The sequence below is a fragment of the Lachnellula hyalina genome (assembly GCF_007821495.1).
Source record: "Lachnellula hyalina strain CBS 185.66 chromosome Unknown contig00022, whole genome shotgun sequence".
NCBI lineage: Eukaryota > Fungi > Ascomycota > Leotiomycetes > Helotiales > Lachnaceae > Lachnellula > Lachnellula hyalina.
Genome location: NW_022157136.1, coordinates 226,730 through 252,112, shown reverse-complemented (window position 1 = coordinate 252,112; position 25,383 = coordinate 226,730). Strand labels below are relative to the sequence as shown.

The 25,383-nt window shown below is 47.0% G+C and overlaps 8 protein-coding genes across 8 annotated transcripts; 6 read left to right on the top strand and 2 right to left on the bottom strand.

Annotated features, from left to right (window-relative positions):
- Positions 1-807: 807 nt before the first annotated feature.
- Positions 808-1,608, top strand: LHYA1_G002508 (uncharacterized protein; the record flags this gene model as incomplete). Its single annotated transcript, XM_031147484.1, has 1 exon — positions 808-1,608. One exon carries the CDS (start codon positions 808-810, stop codon positions 1,606-1,608), a length of 801 nt encoding a protein of 266 aa, XP_031007921.1.
- A 2,281-nt stretch (positions 1,609-3,889) lies between these two features.
- Positions 3,890-6,006, bottom strand: SCP1 (Transgelin; the record flags this gene model as incomplete). The annotated part of the gene is made up of 2 exons (XM_031147483.1): positions 3,890-5,777; positions 5,840-6,006. 2 exons carry the CDS (start codon positions 6,004-6,006, stop codon positions 3,890-3,892), a joined length of 2,055 nt encoding a protein of 684 aa, XP_031007915.1.
- Positions 6,007-6,919: 913 nt separating this feature from the next.
- Positions 6,920-7,906, top strand: LHYA1_G002506 (uncharacterized protein; the record flags this gene model as incomplete). The annotated part of the gene is made up of 1 exon (XM_031147482.1): positions 6,920-7,906. One exon carries the CDS (start codon positions 6,920-6,922, stop codon positions 7,904-7,906), a length of 987 nt encoding a protein of 328 aa, XP_031007916.1.
- A 3,095-nt stretch (positions 7,907-11,001) lies between these two features.
- Positions 11,002-12,507, top strand: LHYA1_G002505 (uncharacterized protein; the record flags this gene model as incomplete). The annotated part of the gene is made up of 1 exon (XM_031147481.1): positions 11,002-12,507. One exon carries the CDS (start codon positions 11,002-11,004, stop codon positions 12,505-12,507), a length of 1,506 nt encoding a protein of 501 aa, XP_031007917.1.
- A 1,546-nt stretch (positions 12,508-14,053) lies between these two features.
- Positions 14,054-16,619, bottom strand: GEN1 (Flap endonuclease GEN-like protein; the record flags this gene model as incomplete). The annotated part of the gene is made up of 3 exons (XM_031147480.1): positions 14,054-16,365; positions 16,423-16,559; positions 16,606-16,619. The coding sequence occupies 3 exons, from the start codon at positions 16,617-16,619 to the stop codon at positions 14,054-14,056; spliced, it is 2,463 nt and encodes an 820-aa protein (XP_031007877.1).
- Positions 16,620-16,947: 328 nt separating this feature from the next.
- On the top strand, positions 16,948-18,695 carry ARP4_1 (Actin-related protein; the record flags this gene model as incomplete). The annotated part of the gene is made up of 2 exons (XM_031147479.1): positions 16,948-17,363; positions 17,417-18,695. 2 exons carry the CDS (start codon positions 16,948-16,950, stop codon positions 18,693-18,695), a joined length of 1,695 nt encoding a protein of 564 aa, XP_031007918.1.
- A 292-nt stretch (positions 18,696-18,987) lies between these two features.
- On the top strand, positions 18,988-20,505 carry DIA4 (Serine--tRNA ligase, mitochondrial; the record flags this gene model as incomplete). The annotated part of the gene is made up of 1 exon (XM_031147478.1): positions 18,988-20,505. One exon carries the CDS (start codon positions 18,988-18,990, stop codon positions 20,503-20,505), a length of 1,518 nt encoding a protein of 505 aa, XP_031007919.1.
- A 3,424-nt stretch (positions 20,506-23,929) lies between these two features.
- LHYA1_G002501 (Uncharacterized protein) lies at positions 23,930-24,857 on the top strand (the record flags this gene model as incomplete). Its single annotated transcript, XM_031147477.1, has 3 exons — positions 23,930-24,210; positions 24,262-24,514; positions 24,561-24,857. The coding sequence occupies 3 exons, from the start codon at positions 23,930-23,932 to the stop codon at positions 24,855-24,857; spliced, it is 831 nt and encodes a 276-aa protein (XP_031007878.1).
- Positions 24,858-25,383: the final 526 nt, after the last annotated feature.

The following is a 25,383-nucleotide window of genomic DNA, read 5'->3' as shown; positions in this document are numbered from 1 at the left end:
CAGTCTCATCTTCCCGAGAATTCCGACGTCCTAGCATTAGGAAATTGCCACCAGAAAATACGGGCTCATTAATAGCAGTCCCTGTATAGTGTAATATAAGGAAGCTTATAATATGCGGAAATGTCCTGTTTATGAGATATTATGTAGTAATATAAGGTGAGGTTGAATTACCCCTTCTTTCCAGTACAGTAGCGTCAATTCTACTCGCCGCTAATTCCTACAATAGGTACTGTACTGTACTGTACCCCCTTAATCACCACGCGATTTGTCACCAATACACTGACTGGTGTCTCTATCCTTCTTCGGTACTCCTTCGAGTAAACAATTCGCCAGAGGCACAGACACGGGCCATAAGGTACCTTCCCTTTACAGTATAGTACTAGCCTCTTAATCCCAACTTCCCCAGAAAGTTCTGTGGTGCCCTTGCACTGTTGTCCATAAGCCTAGCATTTCTAAAGGAAATATGCGAGTGTGTGTCTTCTCGAGGCACTGAAATTATTCTAAGATTGGATGGAAGTTTCTGGCCAAGCAAAACTCATGTCAGAATTCGAAACAATTTTTGACCGGTCTGGCGTCCATCGCGCCTTGCCAAGTTATCTCGGGAGCATCACTAATTACATACTTCAGGGGTAAACATGCCATGGTCAAGAAGTGCGGGAAGACACCTCGACTCAAAATCATATATAAGTATAGCCATCCTAGCTCTTTCATTGTACTTTCACCATTCGTACATACGTTGAATTCTTCTGTATACACATTCATTTACCACGTTCATTTTAGACACTTTCATCTGAACTTCCATTCATTATGCCTTCAATCCTTAACACTCTTTTTGCGTTTGGTGCAGTTTTTGTTCACTCCAGTGCCTCTCCAACAAGTTCTGGCTCATACTGGAAGCCAGCAGCTGGAACACAGTGGCAGATCCAACTCACAGGGGAAGTTACCGATGTTAGTTATGCGGCTGAAGTGTACGATATCGATCTTTTCGATAACGACGCAACGACCATTGCCAACCTCCAATCCAATAACAAGAAAGTCATATGCTACTTCTCCGCGGGTTCCTACGAGGATTGGCGTTCAGATGCATCTTCTTTCCAGGCAAGTGACAAGGGATTGGCGATGGATGGCTGGGAAGGCGAGTGGTGGTTGAACACCAATTCAGCCAACGTCCGCACGATCATGACGGCTCGTATCGATCAGGCGCTGGCTAAGGGATGCGATGGCGTCGATCCGGATAACGTAGACGCATACGACAATGCCAACGGGGTTGGTCTCACAGAAGATGATGCCGTGGACTACCTGACGTTTCTTGCCGACGCTGCTCACTCCCGCGGCATGTCGATTGGTCTGAAGAATGCAGGAGGGCTGGTGGAAACGACGCTACCTATCATGGAATGGCAGGTCAATGAGCAGTGCGCAGAATTTGGAGAATGCGATCTTTTCCAACCTTTCATTACTGCCGGAAAGCCGGTCTTTCATATCGAATACCCAGACGGTGCGCCTGACAGTATAGCTGCTGATGTCAAGTCGAAGGACTGTGGCGTAGCTGGATTTTCAACTTTGCTGAAGAACTTGGCGCTCGATGCTTGGGTTGACCCTTGCGAGTAAGCTGGACTTACGTTTATATTCGTGTGCCGGGATGGGGAAGAGAGAGTATGAACTTTACTTCTTGTATTTTATGCTTAGCACGGAAGCGGGCTTTACGACGATTACGAAACATGTATAGTACAAAAGTTAGCATTTGCACCAATGTATCTGATGTGTTTCAACTTCAAGTCTACTATCGAAATGAGTTGAGCCTCCCAAGTGGGTTCTACTTGCCTACCTCGGAGAAGCTGCTGATTCTTCGGAATAGATTAAAGGTGTATATTCAAGCGTGTCTAAAAGCATTAGCTTGTGGGAACGTCAAACGGTATCTTCTGGGACTCACCTTGAGACATTTGTATCTGCAATGGCAGAGTACGTTTCATTACTTCTTATTTCAACGCAAGTTGGCTCTAATATCACTGGTGCTCCTAGAAATATATAAATGGTTGCCTAGCATAGATTACTGAATCGATCTGACTTGAGCAACATTGATTTGTGAGCATTACATGGGAAAAGACCCAACCGATGTTAGCGAGGACTCTTCCGAGCTCTTCCGAGTCTCTTGAAATATCAAAGCAAGTCGTGGTTGTTCACAGGCTATAATATGCTGAGATTGACACTCGCAGGAAACTTGTTGTCAAATGTGGCCTTGCTGTCAAGTCCCCATCGCACTTGATTTGGATATTTGCGGACAATATCCAACCACCTTGCGTTATAAAATGATTTTGAGGCTTCAAGATGCAGTAAGGTGGCAGAGAGACAAACCTCGCGAATGGAGTGAGTTGCTCACATTCTGTTGTCTGTTGAGTGATTCATGAGGGGTATCTTGGTTGATTGGGAAGCTCGTGGTCCTTAGATATATAGCAAAAGTCGAAGCTAAGCATTGGAGAGTTTGCTTGGTGGAGAGGTAGGGAAACTTCCCTGCAGGCGGTTGAGGCGGCCACACAGCAGCGTTCAGACGAATTGACAAAGGATCAAGGCCAAAAACCATTACCTAGAAAACACTATATTGAGAGGTTTTATTGGGAAAGATATGATTTAGTAACTCTCACAAAAAGAACGTTGGCCCAGTGGCAATCGTACAGTTGGGTCGTTCTTTCTTGATCAAGAATGGCGTCAAATTCTTGGAGCACTACACGTATATTACATGTGTAGTAGAGATAAAGAAGTCCTCTTTACATACTCAAGGGCGTAACAGCGGCGGTCCCTCCCATCTCCCATGCGTATGAAATCACGGGTGACTGACCTAGTTCGTCTTCATGGTCTCAACGAAGATGATTTATCTTAATCAAGTGTGCTATTCCAATTTTACATACCTTGTCAATTAAACGAATGACAGCAAAGCTGCCCTTGACAGCAAACCAGCATGATAACCACTTGAGTCATCCAAACCAACTCTGCGCCTGATACCCCGATCCTCAACGGACATAGGATGTAACACTAAGCATTCATATGTGTCCAACTCGCGGGGTCCTCGCCATCAGCTCAAGATCGAAACCATATGCCCGCGGGAAATAGGGTATGCGATATGCTGGTACCGGCTCTTTATAAACGTATTTCCGGGGTTGAAAATAGCCAGTAAGAACTAGTGGCAGATAAACAACTGTTTTAGTACCATTACTTTTTAAGGTAGCTTACCAGGAGGTTGTATCAACTTCATCCTCAAACAACCTTCTGCGGGGTAATTGATACTTGGCTTTCATAGAAACTCCCTATCTCCTTTGAACCTGCGGAAGAACTCGCGGAAGACTCTTTGATAATGAAATGACAGACATGTTGCCGAGGAGCCTGTGTCTTGGTGCAGAGCGACGGTAAAGATACCTGTTGTGAACATTCGTGGCAAGATAGCATGTTGGATTTCTTAGACTTTTTCTGCTTCCTACATGATAGGTATTACGGGAAGGAACTATCCATTGGGAGCGTAGTTTGAAGGTATGACATGGAGACAGGAAAAATGAAACATCTGAGGGTAAAATTATGCACTGTTCCGAAGTTTCATCATCGCTTGAGACATTTGTTGAAAAGCAGGAGGGAGATGAAGACTTCCACTTGGGGGTAAGAGAGCACTGATGCAAGATATTGAGTTTAATGGATTTAAAAGAAGCACTGGATATACGTCAGGGAACTGCAATTTGGTATCAGTCTACAGGTATTCTCATTCGTTAGCTTATCGCTCATCGCTCATCTATCTATTATCCAGTGACGCCCGCTCAATCTCAAACCACTCAACCAGCCTTTTCCTGTTTATACCCAATCATCCAAAACCAACAGAACCATTAACCCCAAAACACCCGTTACTCATTCAACGGCCCGGAGGCGGCGGTCTTGGTCCAACAATCTGTCTCCTGCCACTACCAATCCCCTGCGTACCTCTATTCTGTCCATCGCCACCCGTATAACCAGTCCATTGGTTAACATCCCACTTTCCTCCAATCCCACCTCCAATCCCATCAACCCCAGCTCCGGCAGGAACTTTATTCTTAATCTCCTTCTGGCCTTCTTCCCACTCCTGCTGACGCTGCCTCTCCATTTCCATCTCGCGCTCTAGCAGCGACTTGGAAGCCCATCCACCAGCTTTAGTCTTCTGCTGCGAAGCAAGACGGCGGCGGTCCTCGGCATCGCGCTCAGCTGTACTATCGAAGCCGCCGATTTCGTTGGAGTAGGTGGTTGTCGGCTTAGCTTGCTGGGGTGCGGGGTTGGATGAGAGGTATCTGTCGGTGCGATTTTGAGATTGTGACAAATTGGCTGGTGGGTTGGATGATGAGGCGTATTTTGTTGGGTCGGGAAGAGGTCTTGAGGAGGGCCCAGTGTTGTTCTTCACCACTCGAACCGGGGGTGCGGGTTCTGGTAAGGGTCGCGGTGATTTTGAAGGTAATGGAGCAGCGACTTCCTCGGAACTATGTTGAGTACTCCATTGCTTGCGGAGGTAATCTCGCTCGTCTCGTCGCCATTCTTCCTCGCTGGGTTTGCGTGGTGGTGCCCGTGGTCTACTGCGTGACCGCTGTCGTGACTTCGAGCTTTCTTCCTTCATGCGTACAGCCAAATCGTGATCCTCCATTACTTGATGGTTTCGTTCACCTAATTTCGTCTGCCGTTCTCTCTCGTATTGCTTTTCTCGTTCTCGAGCTAGTTCCAGTTCTCGTTCCAATTCCTTAATTCGACTGCTTCCAGAATTATCCTGTTGAGCGCCATTCTCGGCCTGGTATTGACTCAAAAATTGTCCTTTCAATCGAGCGTCGCTGTTGCCACGTGCTATTTTTCGCTCGTCCTGCAACCTGGCTTCTGCTTCTCGTTCTTCTTTCTGACGGCCCTCCTCCTCCAATCGCCATCTCTGCTCTTCTTCCTCCCATTTTCTCTTCTCCTCAGCAGCCATTTGTCGTTCTTGTTCTCTCAATTTTTTGCTCTCCGTTGCCCATCTCTCTTCCTCGGCGATTCGCGCGCTCTCTTCTTCGGCAGCCGCCTCTTCTGCTCTTCTACGAGCTTCATCCTCGGCCTCAGTTCTCAACCGTTCCTCTTCTACCTCTTTCTCCCTTCGTCTCTTCTCTTTCTCGGCCATATTCGGAACATTGGGACCAGCGCTTGTGATTTGACGTCTACCACCAAACGAAACCCCAAGATTTCCCTGACTTGCACCACCCATATAACCATACTGCGCGATGTTCCATGCCGGCGATGTTGCGCCTTCATCAGACTTCTTACTCCAACTGCTGACCCCACTAGGCGAGAGAGGCTTGGAGGTCTTCGTTGGACTCCATCTTCCACTGTTAGAGTCACCAGTTCGTGTTGGTGTTAGAGAGCCGGCGGGTCTCACGCTCGGATTATAGGCCGAAGAAGTATTACTCGCACTTGAGAGACCTCGTCCTCGATTGCCAAAACTACCACCTCCAACTGCGCCAGCTCCAGTAACTTGTGGACTCACCACGCCACGAGAATTTCCGCCGATCTGGTTCGGGAATTTCGAAGGAGCAATTCGGTGCGCGGCTCTGCTGAATGCGCCAAGACATTGTAAGACTTGGGCTGGATCTTTGGATTCGTAGAGATCGACTGTGAGGAACATGTCGTGGGATTGGAGGTTGAACGGAGGCTGTTTGCATGCTGAAAGGTATAGAGATATGTTTTCCATCTGAACGAAGGGCATGACGGCCTTGGTTTTGAATCTCACGGTGTTGGGTACAGCGAGGTTGACAAGTCTAAGGTAGGTACGTATTAGCAAATGATTCTCATACAACAGGGAACGGGGACGGTATCATACTTGCAAAGCGCAACTCCATCTTTCAGACTCTCGAGTAGATCTCCTGGTGGTAGGCGTTCTCCCAGGGAATCCTCGACGAAAGTTCGGACTTCATTCGCAGCCTGCGGGGTGTAGCGATCGAGGCGCAATTTGCGCATGTCCTTGTCGAGAGAAGTAACGGAAGCCATGATTGCGATCGACTTGTTGTGTTACTTTCCGAGCGTTGGACAACGAGAACAGAATCAAATATTTGGGATGTGAAGTTTCTTGCCTTCAATCTGCAATAATGTCAATACAATATTGCGTGGCGGGCGCAGGGCGAGGTTAGTACCGCTACTGACTGACAGTATTGGGATGGCGGGGCGGGCAGCAGCCAGCGAGCCAGCCCAGCCCAGCCACCAAGGCCAGACGGAGTCGCAAACATTCAGGCCGACGATCACGTGCTGGTACATGATTGTGAAGAGATTTCCGATCATGACATAAGTAGATTAAAGTTATCCATTGGTACTCAGCTAATTATTGTACCATTTATTCTCTCAATACAGTTTATAATGCACCTGTAGAAGTTGCGAGGTTATACACGTGATACGTCACATGTTCCCCGCAAATTCTGGCAGCCCAGCCATCGCTCGGAGAATGCTCGACATGACTAGATTCAACCTAAACAGTGACCCTTGTCATGCAAGTGGATCCTTAGTGGAGCCTAAGCTCCACAACCTTCCACCCAATCATAATGGAGATCTCGTCCTACTGTACCCTTCCCTTCCATCTGCCTTCCCTTCCTTGCCTTGCCTCTCAAAGGCTTCCGGCCTCTCAGCTTCTCTCTCGGCTTCTCAGTTTCCCTCTTTCTCTTCTCCCATGTGTATTAACTTCCCTTCCCTCCCTTCCCTTCCCTTCCCATCCACACTTTTCATCTTTTCTTAAACCTGTGTCTCCCCCCCCCACACCACACTTCCTATCTTCTTCATTGTCTCATCCCCAATTGTCACTTTCTCTTCTTCCATCAACAGCCTTACCTTCTACTACTGCTGCTGCTACTACTATCATCACTACTACCATCACCAATACTCCCTAGGTACCCAGTCCAGACACTATTCAACCATGAGATATTTCGACCAGTCATTCTCATCGTCCTCTCCTATCCTTGTTCAGCTTCCTCAGCTTCCTCCACAGCCTTCTTTCAAAATGAACTCAGATCGCCCAACTTTCGCCTCACCTTTCGAGAAAGGCAACGAGCCTCAATTCCCATCACCCTCCTGCTCAGTATTGCCAGTTCCTGCGCCGCCATCTGCGGCCGGTCGAAAGCGCTCACGCGACGAAGCCGCGCCGAACCTAGGTGACGATGACTTCCTAGACCCTATCCCTCAATCAAATCCACAAGAGAACGAAGCGGAGTGGGAATATGGCGAAGGAATGGTATTGATAAAACCCAATGTCGGCTATATCATGGAGGCAGACAGCCAGACGGGCACTTGGGCAGAAGAGAAGCTTGAGGAGAAGCCGAAGCCTACGGTGTCACCCGATGCGCCAATTCTACGCGCAACCAAGAGCCAGAGGATAAATCCCACTGTTTCCTCCATTGCCGAAGAAGTTTTGCAGAATGGAGAGCTGATAGCCTCGTCCCCGGAGAGGTGCAAGGGTCTCGCAGAGCCTACCATCGATGACTTCACTCGTCATTTGGGCATTGGATGGTCGTTGATTAGCGCCGACGAACACATCCAGGCTGCAGCTCGGGGTTGGACCAAGTACATTGAGAACCACTACCCGGTCACCAACGCGAAGATCAGACTTCAAAGCAAGGGCTTGGCAAGTTATCTAGTTGAAGCGAATGAGGGATACTTCTTGTTTGGAGAAGATTTGAAGCAGGGAAGACTTGTGAGTGCGAGTTTAGAGAAGGTCTGGGAAAATCTTCGTGGTCCTCAGCCTATATTCGACGGAGAGGTAACTATGGATGCTGGAGAGACCCCAAAGGCCAATGGCGGACCACAGCCAATGACAACGATTGACGAAACGCACATGGAAAGCTTGAACGTTATCGCTATGAATGGACAATCAAGTTCCAACGAGGTGGATATGGACTTAAGCTGAGGATGGCTGTCACAAACATTTGGTGGGGGTTACAAAATGGGAGTTGAATTCTGCTTTGCTTTGCGTCCAGCAGGAGTTTTACATGGGGGCTTTTGCATCGGGAGGTGGCTTCGTGGGCAATAAGCACAATGTAACATAAAACGGAACGGGGATCGGAGGCGGGCAGGTCAGCATCAGGTCACTCAATAGTCTTTGGCTATCAGCGCATTGCATAAAGCACAACAGCAATAAATCGAAAACATATATCAGTCACACGGGGAAAGGAACCTTGACAGTCCTCGACTTGAAGTCATTGGACACCGTTCCATTTGCTTGTGTGCCAGAAGAATAGGCCCAAATCATATGAACAAGCGAACTGCTAGCCGAGTGGCACGCCGATTTTTCTTCTTCAAGTTGGCGGCTGATGACGACCATAATCATGTGACTTGCCTCGTGTTACACAGTAGCCTTTTGACAAAGTAGTAGGCAATCGGCAAGGCAAGTATGTCCTACTTCAAACAGTGGCTGGGTGGTCGATGGTTACAAGTAGGGTGTCATTGCACGCCTTCTGAAAAATCGGGTTTTGGAGTTATATTCTGATACTTCTGCGGACTTTAGAAATTGTTGGTATCACAGGTTTGATACGTGATCACTTCTCTACTACGTAGTATAGGCTTGATTCTGTATTTGGTTGATGATGCTTAGCATTCATAATGGTGTTGCAAACGCGAAGAGGTTATGCCTCTTCTGCTGACTAAGCTAGATCACATGATGTCACATGATTGTAAAGGTCGGAATTCAGCCCCATATTCCAACAGAAATCATTCCGAGTCTAGTCCTGGTGCCTCTACTTTTAACAACAACCAACCTCCATGCAATTCACACGCTATTGGTCACTTTCTAGCTCTTACATACTTTTGTCACATGTGCTGGTAAGCATTCTGCCGTCTGAGGCATCTATTGCGGCGTTATTAACACCGCGTTAATAGTGATGGCTTTTTTATTCTTGGTCTTAGGCCTATTATTCGCAACTATAATCTGGGGTAAGCTGGTTTATAATATACACTACAAATTATAGTCTCTAATAAGCAGCCATCATCTGCCCTTTAATATAATTTGGGGCTATGATCTGACAGAGGATTTATAAATCTAATATCGAGATTACGCTTCGCTATAATCCCAACTTCCTACGTAGTACACTTTTTTACGTTGCCTTATAATAGCCCCGTTTTTAACACTAATTGTACTTGTACCATTTTCCAATAAATTTACCTATGACATCATAGCATCATAAAAGGCTCTGTATAGTATATAGTGCTGGAGAGCGCTCGACAGAACGCTAGGAAATAAACTAGGAAATTAGCTGTAGCTCTGGGCCCAGCTGATGTTCTCAGATTATGCAATCTGGGGGGGACTCTTTTACAAACCCCATTAATCTGGGGATGAGAGTTCGCCGATAATGATTAAAAATTAGCCACTTACAAAGGTGCTACCTGGAAAGTTACTCAGCCTTCGTTTTCTCGTGCTTTATCCGTTGACTCTAGTCCGAAAAAGTTCCAGTAAACATTACAGTATATAAAGATATTTCCACCAGCTCATTATGTTCAAGAACAGACAACCAATTTTCAGAGCTTGAGATATTTCAATTTACTCAAATTAGTCTACTCAACTCTCAGAAGTCAAGGACATGAAGGTCCTCCCCTTCCTCATCGACGGCAAGTATGAAGCAATTGGAGCTCGTACTTTCCCTATCATTTCCAACCAGCTCCAAAGCCAGCTTTGCCTCGCTCAAAGCGCTGATTCTACGACCGCCTCAGCAGCAGCAGACTCAGCCTCCAAGGCCTTCAAGACATGGAAGCACACACCATGGATGACACGCCGCGACATCCTCCTCCGAACAGCAGACAAGACCCGCCGCCGTGAAACCGAGTTCAAAGAAACGATGATACCAGAACACAACCGAATGGGCCGCATTCTAAATCGAGCTCACCGTTAACCTCATGCGTGAAACAGCATCCAAGATATCTTCCCTGGTGGGGGAAATCCAACCATGGCTTCTCCATCTAATTCGTTTGGCACTCGAGCGCTGAACATGAGCAAGGAGCTTGATGTAGGTCAGGTGCAGGTAAATGGCAGTACTGTTCATGGCGATGGTAAGCATACTGCAGATATATGAGAGCGTTGAGTCGTGACTAATGCGTAACATCAAACTTACCATGTGGTGGCACGAAGAGGACGGGGCGGGGCTATATGAACAGTCGCTGGGGCTGGAGGAATCTACTAGGTTGAAGACCTTTACGGCTAGTATGGATAGTCACGACAACATTATATCTCGTTGAATGCGGGAAGTAATAAGTTTAGGGGAAGATGGATATAATGAAAGAGTCTCTATTAGTACTGGTGGTACCTACCTGAGGTATTTACACAAGCTCAACGATAACCTCTCTTATGAACCAAGGGGTTGAACAATAATGCGAACCCCTTACCTGACTTTATGCCCGATTATGCAGCTTCACGGCTGGCTATTGGTGGGGCGGTACCTTAATGCAAGAGTTGGCCCTGCCTGGCTGAAGTTGAACTGCATGCAGTCGAGTGGCCAGCAGCAGCGACCCAGTGAAAGAACGCCGAGAAGCTGTTGCCAAGGATACCAGGGTCATTGGTGGGGATACAATTGGACGAGCGAACTCGCACGCACAGCTGGCTTGTGATCTCTGGTTGCCACTGCCACTATTCCCCTGCGCTTGAGCGCGCTTCTGTTGACGGTGAGTCTCTTCTTTTTGTATTGCTTTGTTCTTTGTCTTTGTTTCCAGTATTAGCATGTTCCACGCGTTTTCCATCTGACACGGCAAGAGAACTTCTGCGAGACAGAAGGGACGAGCGCCTCATCGATCGATACCGTACTTAAGAAAGAACGCAGTCGCGCTGTGCGTGAGGGAAGGCAGGAGTGAAGAAAGCACAAGTATATCCTTTTGACAACGACCCTTTATTTCGCTTCACTCTACCGCGAATTCTGACGCGCGAAGATGGGATTTTGAGCTTCTGGTACGTGAAGCCCCGCAATACATATCGAGCCGATTTGAGACCTTGTAAGAAAGACGGAAAGGGAGAAATCAATAATGGTATCGCAAATGGAAGTTGAGCCCTCCAATTCTCTTGCGCGGAGGGGGCCCTCTTCCGTCGCAAGTTCATCGAGGCACAGGAGGGGTAGCAGACAACATAGGAGCACTGGGTACATATCGAACGAGTTCCCCGAGTTCTCGCATACGGGCGATGTGGAGATCTTGGTTAGGGCTGGGTCAAGGACGAACCGGTATCTCCTACATCGATTAATACTTACGCAATGCTCCGGATTCTTCGAGGCGAGCACAAGTCAAGAGTGGTCGCGGGCGAGTAATGAGGGTGGAGGAGAGTTGGCGAGGATAGGAGAGGATTCTGGGAGTGAGGTGGGTAGGAATAGGGACGTGAAGAAGAGATGGAGGTATGAGCTGGATACTGGCACCAACCGCGACGATATACCCATGCTGGTGCAAAAGGAGAACAAAGCTGTATCCGTCTTCGGCGCGAACGACGCTCTTCCTCCACCCGTGAGGAACAAACCTCCCTCTTCGAACCCCTCTTTCTTCCGCTCAGTCGCAAACCTCAGTCTGGCCTCCTCACACACACCCCAAGCTCCTCCCATAAGTCAAGAAGATCTAGATCTACTCAATGACTACGACAATCTCTTCCGAATATTCTACAACTACCCCCCAGCACTCGACTCGATCGATATAGCAACCGCTTATATACAATGCAAATCCCTCCTCACGCTCGCAGATCTCTACGACGCCCTAGCTGTGGTAGGCCCTCGAATTGACCATCACCTTCTCCAATTCCAATCCCGCCTCTGGAAACAAATCGCCAAATACCCTACCTCGTACCTCAAACTCGGTTACCTGGCACAGTCGAAGAGTGTCTTTCAAGAAGCGCTCATACATGTGATAGGAGCATGGCCACAAGGGGAGCGGCACATTAGGCGGGAACTGCCTGATTCCGTGTTAGAAATAATTGAGGACAAGGTCGAGGATATGGCGGACATGGTTGGGAAAATTGAAGGGCGGCTTTTCAGATTAAATCTCACAACATCGAGAGGCGAGCGAGTAACACCACAGAACTCGTACCTGGATTGGCTCGTTGTGTCACTATTCAGGCAGTGGCTTGCGGATTCTACCTCCCCCCCTCCGCCTCTACCTCCAACTTCTGCTCGCGGACCACCTTCTCGGAATGGTGGAGGCACCCATGGATCTCGTAGCTCTCACTCGCATTCCCAAGCTGCTCTTACTGTTGCACCACCTCCGAACTACGAAGCCTCTCCACCTACAGGCCGTACTTTCCGCACCCTAGGCTCTTTCCCCGCCAATTATTTGAGCCATGATGAGTGTAAACGCTTCTTAAAGCTGACTCCCGAATTATATTCCCGCGATGCCCTCAAACGCTTCGAGAAGCGGATGGAGGAGCTGCGAGGGCTAGCGAGGGAGGTAGTGAAGCCCCTAATGGGATGTTGTTTACTGGGTAGCGCCGAGGGCGTAGCGTATTTGACGTGTACAAGGGTGGAGGAGAGAGATTTCCCTTGGTTAGGGGAGTGAGGTGTATATGGAGGTACTGATGCTTCAAGTTGGCATTGAAATTATGGATGATGATTATGAATTACGAATTAATATTGGGCGATTCTTTTTGTCTTGTTTGGAATTTTGGGGGATAGTACACCAGCGTTGTCGGATACCCTACTTGCTATTGGAGTTGGGACGGGATTATCTGGGTTTTTGTTTAGGTATGATGATAGGAAATATATGTATATCTCAATATGAAACTCTTGTCATATTTGTACGGTTCGAGTGAGGTAAGTTTTATTGGTACAACCCGTTCGCTTGAGGAAGTCTACGGGGTAAGTCTTTCCTCAAATGAGCTCTTGCAGCGGTTCAGTGTAGTATGCACTTTTTTTCGGGAGAGTACTTATATCAGCGCATGGCTCAGACACAATATCGTAAGGAAGTTGCTAGCTGAAAGTACTTTTGACGTATTGGTTCTTTGGACCATAAACCTAGTCGCGCTCACGAAGATTTCTCGAGCGTCTAAACCATTGATCTTCCGTATGGTGAGTGTATGTTTAGTAGATGCATTAAAATAAAAAGTAACCAGCATTCTCTAAAGGCATTATTGTCAGACTTCCCTATACAGTCATTTTATATTTGCTATTATTCTTACTATCGGCTTTTCCTTCAAGAACGATTGAGCACTAGGCTTAGCACGGAATTTTCATGGCATCAGTGGCAGATGAAAGGAAACAACAGAAGATGTAAACATCTAGCTTAAAACAGCCCTAGACATATTATGCTTGCTCTTCGAGTCTTGATAGTGGTATGTATATCTCAGAGGGCTAGAGGCGGAAAGTAGAATATTATGGTTCCCGGTGGGTGTGAATGAGAGTAAAATTCCTTGATGGGACGGAAGTGTATAAAATAATGAGGAATCCCGAGATGGAGGCGCCCTATAGGTCTCAAGCCTTCTCGACAGGAAGTGGTAGAATTGTCTGGACTCTCTAGTGGGTCTGAGTTCTGGGGGTATTGCATGGTAGAGTGATTACGGTTGTGAGGGTTTATAGAATGAGAGAGGTTTGATTTCTATACACTGAATCTGACTTGTTTTGTATTAGTGTGGATTTGATAGCAGAGTATTTATTGACAGTAAGTTGATCATAGGCATCCGCCTTGAACTGTATCATATTTGAAGATATAGTTCACCTTGGACCTTTGGAAAAATCTACTTAATCTATGTTGGGACTTATGTTGTTGGTACTCACAGCTCGCCTTCTTCCACCACGGAGAAATTGTGCCAGAGAGAATTTCAAGCTAGCAACTGGTGCGATCTTCTACTGAAGTATATATGACTCCTTGACTGTGTGATTTTAGTACGGTGTTTGACGTCAGATCTATTTGAGCCATCTACTTCTTAATCTATGGAATCGGCCTGTAAAGGCATATTGAAACTAGAGAAGAGACGGCTAAGGAGGAGTTTGGGGTAAGTTCATCCTGCAAGAGCATGTCGGAGGAGAGGTGTAGCGTATCAAGAACAAATTCATTATTCATTACTCAAAGTACACACAATACCCAACCCATTACTCCAAGGCCAACCTCAATCCTGACTTAAATCCAAAACGCCAACCTCACTCATCCTCCACTTCTTCCCTCCCTTCCTTATCTTGCTCCTCTCGGCCTCTTCCTCTTCATCGAAAACTTGCCATCCACCCGGCAGACTATCTCTTAACATAATATATTTCTTTCCTTCCTTCGCTTTCCCGGTCACTTTATCTCGAGGCAGCATATCAAGCGTACTCTGCTTCTGCTGGCTTGGAGGAGGGGCCATAGAGCACATGACTGGGGGCGAAGAGTCGATGGTTATTATTTGTGTTGACTGGACTGATCTGGAAGCCTTGGGAGCGGGTGATAACATTTCGGCCACCGAGGGGAATTCATTGCCGGGAGACGAAGAATCAGCTTCTCGTGGTTGGGCTACAGGAGTAAAGTTTAGGCGTCTGTTTAGAGGTGGCAGCTCTGGCGACAATGGCGTTGTGGGTTCTGGAGAAAGATTTTTGCGAAGCAAAGGTTTACTTGAGTCTCTTGATCGAGACGAGGGAGTGCGGGGAAAGCGTTCCGGGGATGGGGAGGGAGAATGCTGATGTTTTTGGGGTGTAAAATTTGGCGCGAGTGGTGAGGAGGGTAGTGAACTTGAGGAGAGATCGAAAATCTGTGTTTGTTTTGTGGAAGGGTGAGAGGTAGGCTTGGTGATTACAGAGGTGGACGAGTGATCACCTTGGGATAATGTCCAAGGGTTTGCGTTTGGGGTTGGCTTCTCTTTCAGAGCTCCTTTGGCCCTTGATCTTGAGACCGAGGGTTGCGATTTTCTCGTTGCAACCGATTTGCTTTCACGTACGGGTTGCTTGCTTGGAGCAGGTGCAGAACTTGTCATTTTCTCCAAAGTAGGCGCCAAGTAGACAGGAGGTAAGGCCTGACTGGAAGTCGGTGCAGATTTGCTGGGCGCAGACGGTGGTGCTTCCTTCCTAGGTTTTGATACCGAGACAAACTTGTCCATTGCTCCTTTGGGCATGCCGCCTTTCTTCTCAGCTCTCTTTACCGCTGCCTTTTGCTTGATCAATTTCCTTGGGTTCCTTAGAGATTCTTCATAATCCTCCACCTTTAACGGTATACCTACTTTAGCAATTGTTTCTGGTAGCCATGCTTTGTCCGGTTGAGTAGGATCATAGGTAGATGGGCCTCGTTTCTGAGGGCTGCTCGATCTAGCTCTTGCCGTTCGTTCATCGGATTGATATGCTTCGATTTGATCATCCTCATCGACTGGAGCCAGGCCATTTCGCCCATAATCCCCACTATCATCTGGCTCATCGTCCAAATTTATATCAACAATATCCATGGGGTGGTAAATAACTCTCATCTCGCGAATGCCGTCGGAGCTGATATGAGTACGTTTCCCGCAGATGGCTCGTACCAGTTGCATCTCATTCATAGCAGTCAGTATAACATCGCCATAGCCAGAATCTCGACGATTGCCACGTATACGTAATTTATGTACCAACAAAGCTGGTGCAAGTCCACGAATGAATTTAATAGCGCCAATTTTGCCGCTCCAATCGAATGCTTCTGCAACATAGAGACGCAATCCTGGGACATCGACCTCACCATCCCATTCAATCCCTGCCCTCAGACTTTGTATCTTTGATTCTGAAGAGACCACAGGATGTGTATAATACGACAACACTTCTGTATTCGGAAACTCTTCCGGAATCTTGAGGGCTTTGTGCTTACACCGGAAAAACCTACTCTCATTCGACTGAACCTCGTGGGCAAGATTATTTCTCCAAGCTTCCAGTCCAGCAGCATCTGATCTCGAAATACAGCACAGTGATTTTCCAAAGCCGGCTCTGGCAGCTTCAGATGCAACTTTGATGCCAATGCCAGGAATTCCTTCGGTAATATAGTCGCCCCCACTCATGAGAGCTATTAAGACCATTCCTGCACGGTCCAATCCAGATTTTCCGTGTTTCGTTTTCATTGCATCGTAAACAGAGACATGGGTAGGTGATTTGTTCCCTCTAGTCCCCTCAGAAGACCAATTTCGAAGGGTTAAACCACAACCGAACATCAGAGTATCGACATCCTCACTAAGCACCGCATCCACGAGTCCTTCTTGCTGTAACAAGGCACACTCCGCTTCGGCTTCTCCAGGTGCAACGTGAAATGGGAATCCAAATAATTTCAAAAGCTGTTTAGTAAGTAAATTTGGGAGCATTGCTCCATGTTGGCCCGTCTTCTTGTTCCGCTTGAAAGGTGGCTTGTGAGGTCCATCGAAGACGAATAATGGCTGCACCGAGATAGAAAGGAGACGGAGGAGCCTGTAGTACAGAGTCCGGATTGCAGGATTGGAACCACCTACTCGTTTGTGAGTTTGATATAGCTACAGTTGGCGTAAAGCTTGTTGCTACTCACCCTTTCCAGCTTGGATCTGGAACTGCCAAATTGAGATATCAATAGCTATTCGCAATGGCCGCCCTGCCTGCTCAAACTTCTCAATGGCCAACTTGGAAAGAGCAATTCTCTCTCCGGCTCCAATCTCTCCATAAATCCTTGTGGGGCTATTAGTAGTATCCAGTAATGGTAGAGCCGACATACCCTTTGATGCCCATGGTGTCAATAGACGATTTTTATTATTATTTCCCCCAAATGAATTATTAGCAACACAAGAATGCTCTCATAATTACACACTGCTGCTACTTATAGGAGCAATAGGCCGGCGATGTAGGTATTATATGTGTAGTTGCCAAAAAGGAGACGTTGGATGTCTATGTAGGTATTTATAGAGCTCATTCGACCCTAGTCAAAAACGTCGGCATGGAAACGGAAACTCGCCGATGTTCACAATCATTCAAGGTCGAACACATTCAAATTCCTCAATCTGGTCTTGTCTAAACGTTAAAAGTTTGGATACACTTTTTCTCAAGTCGATGTAGCACCATGTCTTCCGCCAATGGTCCAGCGCACCGCAGTGTCGCAAATATTCGCTCACCCCCAACCGCACATCCAGGAAGTCCGCATACGCCTCTCCGAACGATCTCCTCAGCATTCGGGTCACCTTCTGCTTTGCGGGCAGAAGAGGACTATGTGGTGATTGAGTTAGGAGCGCGGTATTTCAGAGCTGGGTTCGCTGGCGATGCTGTACCAAAAGCTGTGCTGGATTACGGACCAGAGCAGCGGAGGAGAGCAGGGGATTATAGAAAATGGAACATGGGATATGAGAAAGATTGGAGGAAGAGGATACAGGGCAAGGAATGGGGCGAGGCGTATGAGCTTTGGAGACCAGATTTGAGAGGACTGGATTTGGGTCTGATTGGGGACAAGGTTGATAGGGCATTTCGGGAGGCTTTTACAAAGTCAGTATGTGATATGCCGCTTCCTTCGGGACATCGACTAATGCATTGAGAAGGTATCTATTGACTGATTCACGACCGAGGCGTTTGATACTGATTTTGCCATCTGTACTGCCTCTACCACTTGTTTCTACGGTTCTTGACACCCTCTTTACGAACTACCAGCCTCCAACGGTTTCCTTAATGTCAGCACCGGCACTTACGACTGTAGCTGCTGGTCTCCGTTCTGCTCTTGTGGTGGATATTGGATGGTCCGAGACGGTTATATCGAGCATCTACGAATACCGGGAGGTACAATGTACGCGATCAGTTCGAGGGACCAAGATGCTTGGAGAAGAAATGTTCACGATGCTTGTTGAGGCGGTGGATCCCACATCATTGCAAGAAAGGGGAGATGAACGTGGATTTGGAGAAAAGGCACGTAATACACTAAGCTTTGAAGAGTGTGAAGAGATCCTCGTACGGATGGCATGGTGCAAGCCCGGAAAGAAGCCCGAGCAACCAGTAGCATCATTCGGACTCACACCAGTAAAGGAAGAGGACGAGCTGAGGTCTAGCATGAGGACTATGAACATAAGTGGAGACGAGGCAGCAGATCCCCAAATCTCTATACCCTTGAGGTCGACAAATCCACGACAGACGCTCAAACTCCCTTTCTCGAAGCTGGCTGAGCCCTGCGAAATAGCGCTGCTCGGAAAAGGAAACTTGCCTCAGCACCTGGATGACGAAGAGCTGCCCATCCACTTACTGGTATATCGAAGCCTCCTAAAGCTCCCACTTGATGTCCGGTCGATCTGTATGTCTCGCATAATTTTTGTGGGTGGCGGTTCCAATCTGCCGGGCCTGAAAGCGCGAATCTTGAATGAAGTAGCTGCCTTGATTGAACAACGCGGCTGGGATATAGTGCAAGGAAAGGCTGTTGATCAATTCCGGAACAACCCAAAACTACAGAGGACACGGAGCAGACAGGCTGATGAGGGTCCTATGGAAGTATTGCGGGATAGCAATCTCGTTCCTCCAGGTCTGTTAGATCAGGAGCCTGATCCAATTGAGGATGATTTGAGACGGGAAGCAAAGAAGGACCCACCTGTCGTATCAGGTAACCTACGTGCCATTGACTCACTGGGAGCTTGGGCAGGTGGTAGCCTTCTTTCGCAAATGAAGATACCTGCTGTTTCTATCATTGACAGAGACCAGTGGATTCAGCAGGGGCCTTCAGGGGCATCGAGGGCTGGTGAGATCACAGGAACTACTCAACGACAGAGTATGGGACCAGGTGCTTTTAAATCTGCAGCTGGTGACAGATCAAGCTGGACGCTTGGTCTATGGGGCTGAATAAAAATGGTATAGGATTATGGAGAGATCCCGGATCTGTGCAGCATGGGACTTGTGCAGTTGTGGCTTGATTGTAGATTTGTGAACACGTGAATAGCATAGCGAAGAATGATACCCATATGAACAAGGAAAATCAGTCCACTAACATGCCACTCCATTTTAAGAAGTGCTCTACATTATTTGCCTTATTTATTGTGATAGATTATGGTGGGGTTGAGTGCTGACCATTCCAAAAGTTCATTTGTGAAGCTCTTTTGCATCTAAAACATCGACGACATCTCGTCGCAAAACAATGTCACCATCAACACGCACCTTCACCTGCCTTCAATGCCGACTCATAACCATCCGGAAGCCCCCTCGGCGTCTCTTCCACACTTCCCTCCAGCTCCGGATTGACTCTCCCCGCCCTACGTCCGCCCCCAAACTTTCAATCGACATAAAACACATCCGCCAAAACGCCGCCCTCCACGCACAAAACTGCATCGACCGCAACTACAAAGTCCAATCCACGTACCCCGCGCGCATAAACGATCTCTTCGAGCAATGGCACATCTACCAGCACGATGCTCGCAGTCTCAGGGAGCGGAACAACCGCGTCAAGCTGCAGATTGCGAATCGGACAACGCTGGGTGATGGGGATGCCGAGGAGGCGAGGGCTTTGAGGGATATGAGTAGAGAACAGCTATTAGAGGAAGCCAAAAAGCTGAAGGAGAAAATCTCTGCCATTCAGGATAAGGAAGAAGGCATCACGGATGAAATCGATGCACTTGCTGCCAGTATCCCGAATCTCACCTCGGACGAAACCCCTCGCGGCAACGAGCCAAAATTGCTGGGCTATATCAATGATCACCCGGAGCCGAATCCTTCAGCATCTGATAGAGTATGGCGCTCGCATGTACATATTGGGAGTGAGTTGCAGCTTCTGGATTTCGCTGCCGCGGCCACGACGTCGGGGTGGGGGTATTACTATTTACTGAACGAAGCTGCTTTGTTGGAGCAAGCGTTAGTTCAATACGCATTGTCAGTAGCAAGAAAAGCAGGCTGGGGTGTTGTAGCACCGCCGAGTACGGTGTACTCGCATATAGCCTCAGCCTGTGGATTTCAACCTCGGGATCAAAATGGTGAACAGCAAGTTTACAACATCCAGCAAAATGCAAGGGACGTGGGTGTGAAGCCCGAGCTTAGTCTTGCTGGCACGGCGGAGATCCCGCTCGCCGGCATGAAGGCGAATACGACTTTGGAGGAAGACAAGCTGCCCCTGAAGAGAGTGGGTGTTTCGAGGTGTTACAGGGCGGAAGCGGGGGCTAGGGGGGTGGATACGAAGGGCTTGTATCGGGTGCATGAGTTTACGAAGGTTGAGCTTTTTGCGTGGACGATGCCTTCTGATGTTGATTCCTCTACTGTGTTTGAGGGAATGGTTGAGCTGCAAAAGACGATTCTGTCCTCACTTGGTTTGCACTGCAGGGTATTGGAAATGCCCAGCACGGATCTAGGTGCTTCAGCAACTCGCAAGATTGATATTGAGGCTTTCTTCCCCAGTAGGAGGGCAAAGGATGAAGGGTGGGGGGAGGTAACGAGTGTCAGTATGTGCACCGATTACCAGAGCAGAAGGCTAGCAACTAGAGTGGATGTCAGGACCCTTGGAGGGAAAATTGCGTTCCCATATACCGTGAATGGGACGGCGTTAGCGGTTCCGAGAGTCCTGGCTGCCATTTTGGAAAATGGATGGGATGAAGATAAAAAAGAGGTGAAGATACCCGAGTGCTTGTGGCCATGGATGGATGGTTTGAAGGTCATTGCTCCAAAATAGAGGTTTTGTTGAAAACATCTATATGTAAACCAATTTGTCTTCATGTTTTGATATCTCAAGCAGTCTCGACTGGTGGCAGGCAGACAGATGAACCGGTAGACAACTCTGGGCAGCACTGCTGGCAAGTCGATGGTGTCAGTTGCCACATTGAGCATTTCTAGAAACACAATGCATAGAGGAAAGTGAACAAATGATCCAGTCTTACGTACGAGTAGAGTATTTTTCAAGTGGAGACTGGGAATAATCCAACAAGTTACTCTTCAAAAGAGTGCAATCCTCCGCAACCTCACACGTGTCTGCCAAATTGTTTTGCGTATTCTATAGTATGATACTAGCTTCTGTATTTAGTTTTATGTTCTCAAAGTGCAAGGAGGAACAATCTTCGTATTAGTATGCTGCTATGACATTCACTTTTAGCTATAAGGACTTCGCCTTTTGCAACCAGACAGCTATATATACCTCAAAATTCTCAGTGAAGTTCATCTGAAGCAGAGCAAAAAGCGTATTAGCTACCGACTATAAGTTGGTCACGATAGTAACGTTCTTCCCAGTTTCCAGGAGCCGTGAGATGGCCACCATATTCCGAGGGATACTAATGTCGTACTCCTGCCGCAACCGCAGCGTCGATTTGGGCGGGTTGATTTTTTATGGCATGGTTACCAAGAATGGCGATTACTACATCGAAGGCTAAATAAAAATCAGCTTGGTCATTCCTTGAAGAGGATTATTCCGAATCGTTACCCTATTGTTTGAAGAGTGTAACTTCCAATTCTTTGAAGAAGGATTACATCCTTTGAATCTCGAGTGAGGGTACATATTCCTAATATGGTATTATTGCACCTAGGTTTAGTATAAAGCGCTGATTAATAATTAATCTGCAGTGAGAGAACGTACTGGCGTATGCGTGATACGTGGATGTCAGCTGCGTACGGATTCAGTAGTGGGCAATTGCTATGATAACTGTACACTGGTACGATTCTAGCCTACAAAGGTTCTTCTAATCATGCATGCGGGGCAAAATAATGTTCCTTTTAGGGGGCCGATGACTTCTTCTTGGTGACGTTGCCATGAATAGTAATCATTCATGCGCTTTAGCTCGGCAGTCCAAGTTCTCAGACACTATCAACTCTTTCAATGTTTGACAGGTAGAACCACAAGACGAACCTCATCTGAGGACCAATTTTGTAATTTAATTACAAAAGCTGTTGGGAATTGGAATGTCGGTATTATTAAATCACGTTGCGTGGCCTGACACTTTGAAGTGAAGTTACCATTTCTAGTTTATTCAGAAGCCATAGCACGAAAATCAATCCCATTGAAAAAATTCATCAGCAACATGACTACACTCAATGACGGGTAAGTATAGCTTGTTGAAGGAGCCAGAAGGACAAAGTGCAATGTTAATATGAGTCCCAGTCAGGAGCTTCTAGCAGCAGTGATACAAGCCCACGGAGGGCTGGAGCGTTGGAACCGTACCGAAAAGATCCAACTACCTCACAGCGCCCTTCATATTCGCTCTTCCCGGATTCAAAGTCAGCGAACTGGAAAGTCATGAGGGATGCGGAGAAGTTTGGCGAGTTCTGCAAGTGATTCACCCAGATGGGTTTCCAGCGCATACCAAGGTGCAGAGATTCTATTTTGACAGCAAAGACTTTCTCCTGAGACGTGAGGATTATGAGACTAATGTTGCTGGGGGGTAGCTAGCCATTATTGCTTTAATTATCAGAATTTTGATGGAATTGTGATTCCCACGATGCGGAGAGTTGTCAGACGACTTCCAGATAGGACGCCGGTCTTGACTGGACCAACGGCCTTTGGGCTTCAGTATGTTGAGTTGAAAATTATTGATAAGGATGTAGTTTCCATTCTGAGGGCAAGAGAGATTTTTGAGAAGTGAGAGTTTTGTCAATGTTCTTGTTTCCGTGCGTATAGGTTTGTGCCTGTCGTCCTCTATTATCTTGTTGAAATAAAAAAAATCCATACCGCTTCAGCCTTGAGGTGTTGTCAAAGTGGCATAGTAATTACCACAACCTTTTCATGGAGTTTTTTAAATATCAAGAGATAGCAACAGTGGCAGAACGACCCGAAGACATTTCACAGTATTCACAAGGCCAGATTTCGAGAGTAAATCATGAATATCTAATAGAATCTTAAAACCTACTTCCTGTTCTCATAATAACTTTAGATATCTCTTCCTAAAAATTTTGATGGCTCTGGTCGCTCACCCTATCGAGTCCCTTTCTCATGTGGAAGCTTTTCGTCTCTTAATATCCTCAACAAGCAATGCCGTATCCCAATATAGTTTGATATCGAAGAACTGCAATCTATCCCAGCCCTGTCCATCCTCATCATCCCTGATTTCAAACACAAACATCCTTGGCACTGAAATTGGCATCGGATCCCCTTTCACATAATAGCTGACCATCGTCTCAGCATTCACAGTGTACAGACTCTTCCCCGATGTTGATTCATTAACGACGCAGAAGCTCATGCCCGTAAGACTAACTTTGTCAAAGGGAGAGAAGAGTTCCAGCATCCATTTCTTGATGTCTTTGGCACCGGTGTAAGTGACGTTTTTGGTATCGAAGAAGACAGCGGATGGGGCGTAGTATTCGGTATCGGGGTAGTTTAGCTCCAGACTACTAGTGACTTCTGCGAAATATTTGTAGACAAATCGAAGAGCTCGGTTGCTCTTTGTGAGGGTATCGAAGTCGCCTGTGTGCTTGAAAATTGTTGCTGCCATGCTGCTCGCATGGGAGTTCGGAAGTGGGATTGTCTGCGAAGTTTGTGGTATCTTCTTGAAGTAGTTTAATATATGCAATTGGAAGATATAAAGGGTGTTATATAGAAGCGTTCTCGGCCACATTCAACTACTGTAGGGGTTAAACTTTAGTGACAATCAACTCTGCAAGTTTGAAATATGCGAGCCTCGGCTCAAGGTCTCATGCTCGTTGATCATCCGTTTTAGTTCTGGGGTTATCTAGCGTGTGTATTAATCGTACTGCATATTCACTCTCTTTATTTCCGGACGATACTCGGTGTTTGAAGTGTCTCGGCTTGGAACTATAGATATAAATGTTCAGTAATCGAGCCCTCGCTTAAAATATAAGGGTTAAAAGGGGGTCACACAGGGCGGGGTAGTGTCTGAACTCTTTCGGGCGTAAGATGCGACATGCATATAATTTGAACTATAGGACAGCAAGGGTCACTAGCATACTCTTATGGACGTATGATTGCTAGGTGCCTCGGGTCCACCCTGTTCGAAATCTAATAGTAACATATCTCAACAAATAGCTATTCAACAATGCGTATAAGAAATCATTCCCGCGTCGAGAAAAGACAATTAAAAAGTTAATACAACAGACCACAATTTCATACCCATATGATCAAGTTGCATCGATACTATCAAAGCTCAGCAGATACAATGGCTCAACCAGATATCTTCTACGAACCCGCAAAAGTCGAGAAGTCCGGCCTCGCCCACGACCCCTTCAAAAGCTTTGTTATTCCTCGCCCAATCGGGTGGATCAGTACTACTAGTAAAGATGGACTTGACAATCTCGGGCCATTCAGTCAATTCAACAATGTCTCCTTCGATCCTCCGACCATCATGTTCATTGGCCATCAATCCGTTTACAAGCGCCGCAGTAAGGACTCGGTGGTCAACGCAAGAGAGACTGGAGAATTTGTTTGGAACATGGCAACGTATGGATACTAAAGTTTGACAAGGGAACCAACAAGCTAATGCAACTACAGGTACGATACAAAAGTTGCAATGAATGCATCCTCTTTGGAGACTTGGGATGACGAATTTCCCATTGCTGGTGTAACCAAAGCTCCGAGTCGAGTTGTCAAGCCTCCTCGCGTGGCGGAATCACCGGTCACTTTCGAGTGCAAAACACATTCTGTGATCAGAATCCAAGGTGATTCTCTCGTGGGTCACTCAGATATCGTCATTGGGCGTGTGGTCGCTATCCATGTCAAGGGAGAGTACATCACACCAGATGGGGTAAGTAAAATCCTCCTAAAAGCGAAACATATTCTAACATTCACAGCTTTTTGATGTTCTCAAAGCAGCACCTCTGGCACGTCTCGGATACCATCAATACACTGCCATTACCCATGTCTTTGATATGAAGATGCCTTTCATGCCTGATGACAACGTCAGCGGGAATATTCTGGGAGGGGAGACTGGGGATTCCGACTCAACTCTGTATAAAACTAGGGATCATAGATCTGAGGATGAGAGAAGATTTGAAGAACGAGAGCGCAACGCTAAGAGTGGTACTCAGGGAAGGATTGAGGGCAAAGAGGAAGTAGCTGGGGAAGAGTTCAGAACTGCACATATCTAAGACTAATTTCTGACTTGGCAGCATTGCCAAGGGAGCGTAGATTGAATTGATATTGCACCCTTTGGAAAGATAAATCGAGGGCCAGCAGTATACACGAATAGTTCCAGGCTGAAACAAATAGATCAAGACATAACAGAATCTCTACTGGGTGTCTCCCTGTATCGTATCTGTTGTTCTTTCTAACCATCAATCGCAAGTCCGAAGGTAGAAGTTCTACCGTAGAACGGTGGAGGAGTTTGCTTTCTAGAAGCACTTCCACCGCATGACACGGAAATGACACTAATATATCATGGTAATAATCGAAGCTAATGAGCATTTGGCAGACAAAGCTTTTTTTGTTGCAAAGAAGGTAAGCCATTGTGATGTCAGCAGTGAGAGGGCTACGCGGTAGATATATATGGAAAATAGGCCCAGGTCAACAGAAGACTAACTTAGTAGAAAGCGTGCGTTGCTATGGCTCTATGGTAAACACGGTGGTTTATTACACCGCCGACGAACAGAGTCTTTCTCCTAGCACGATTCATAT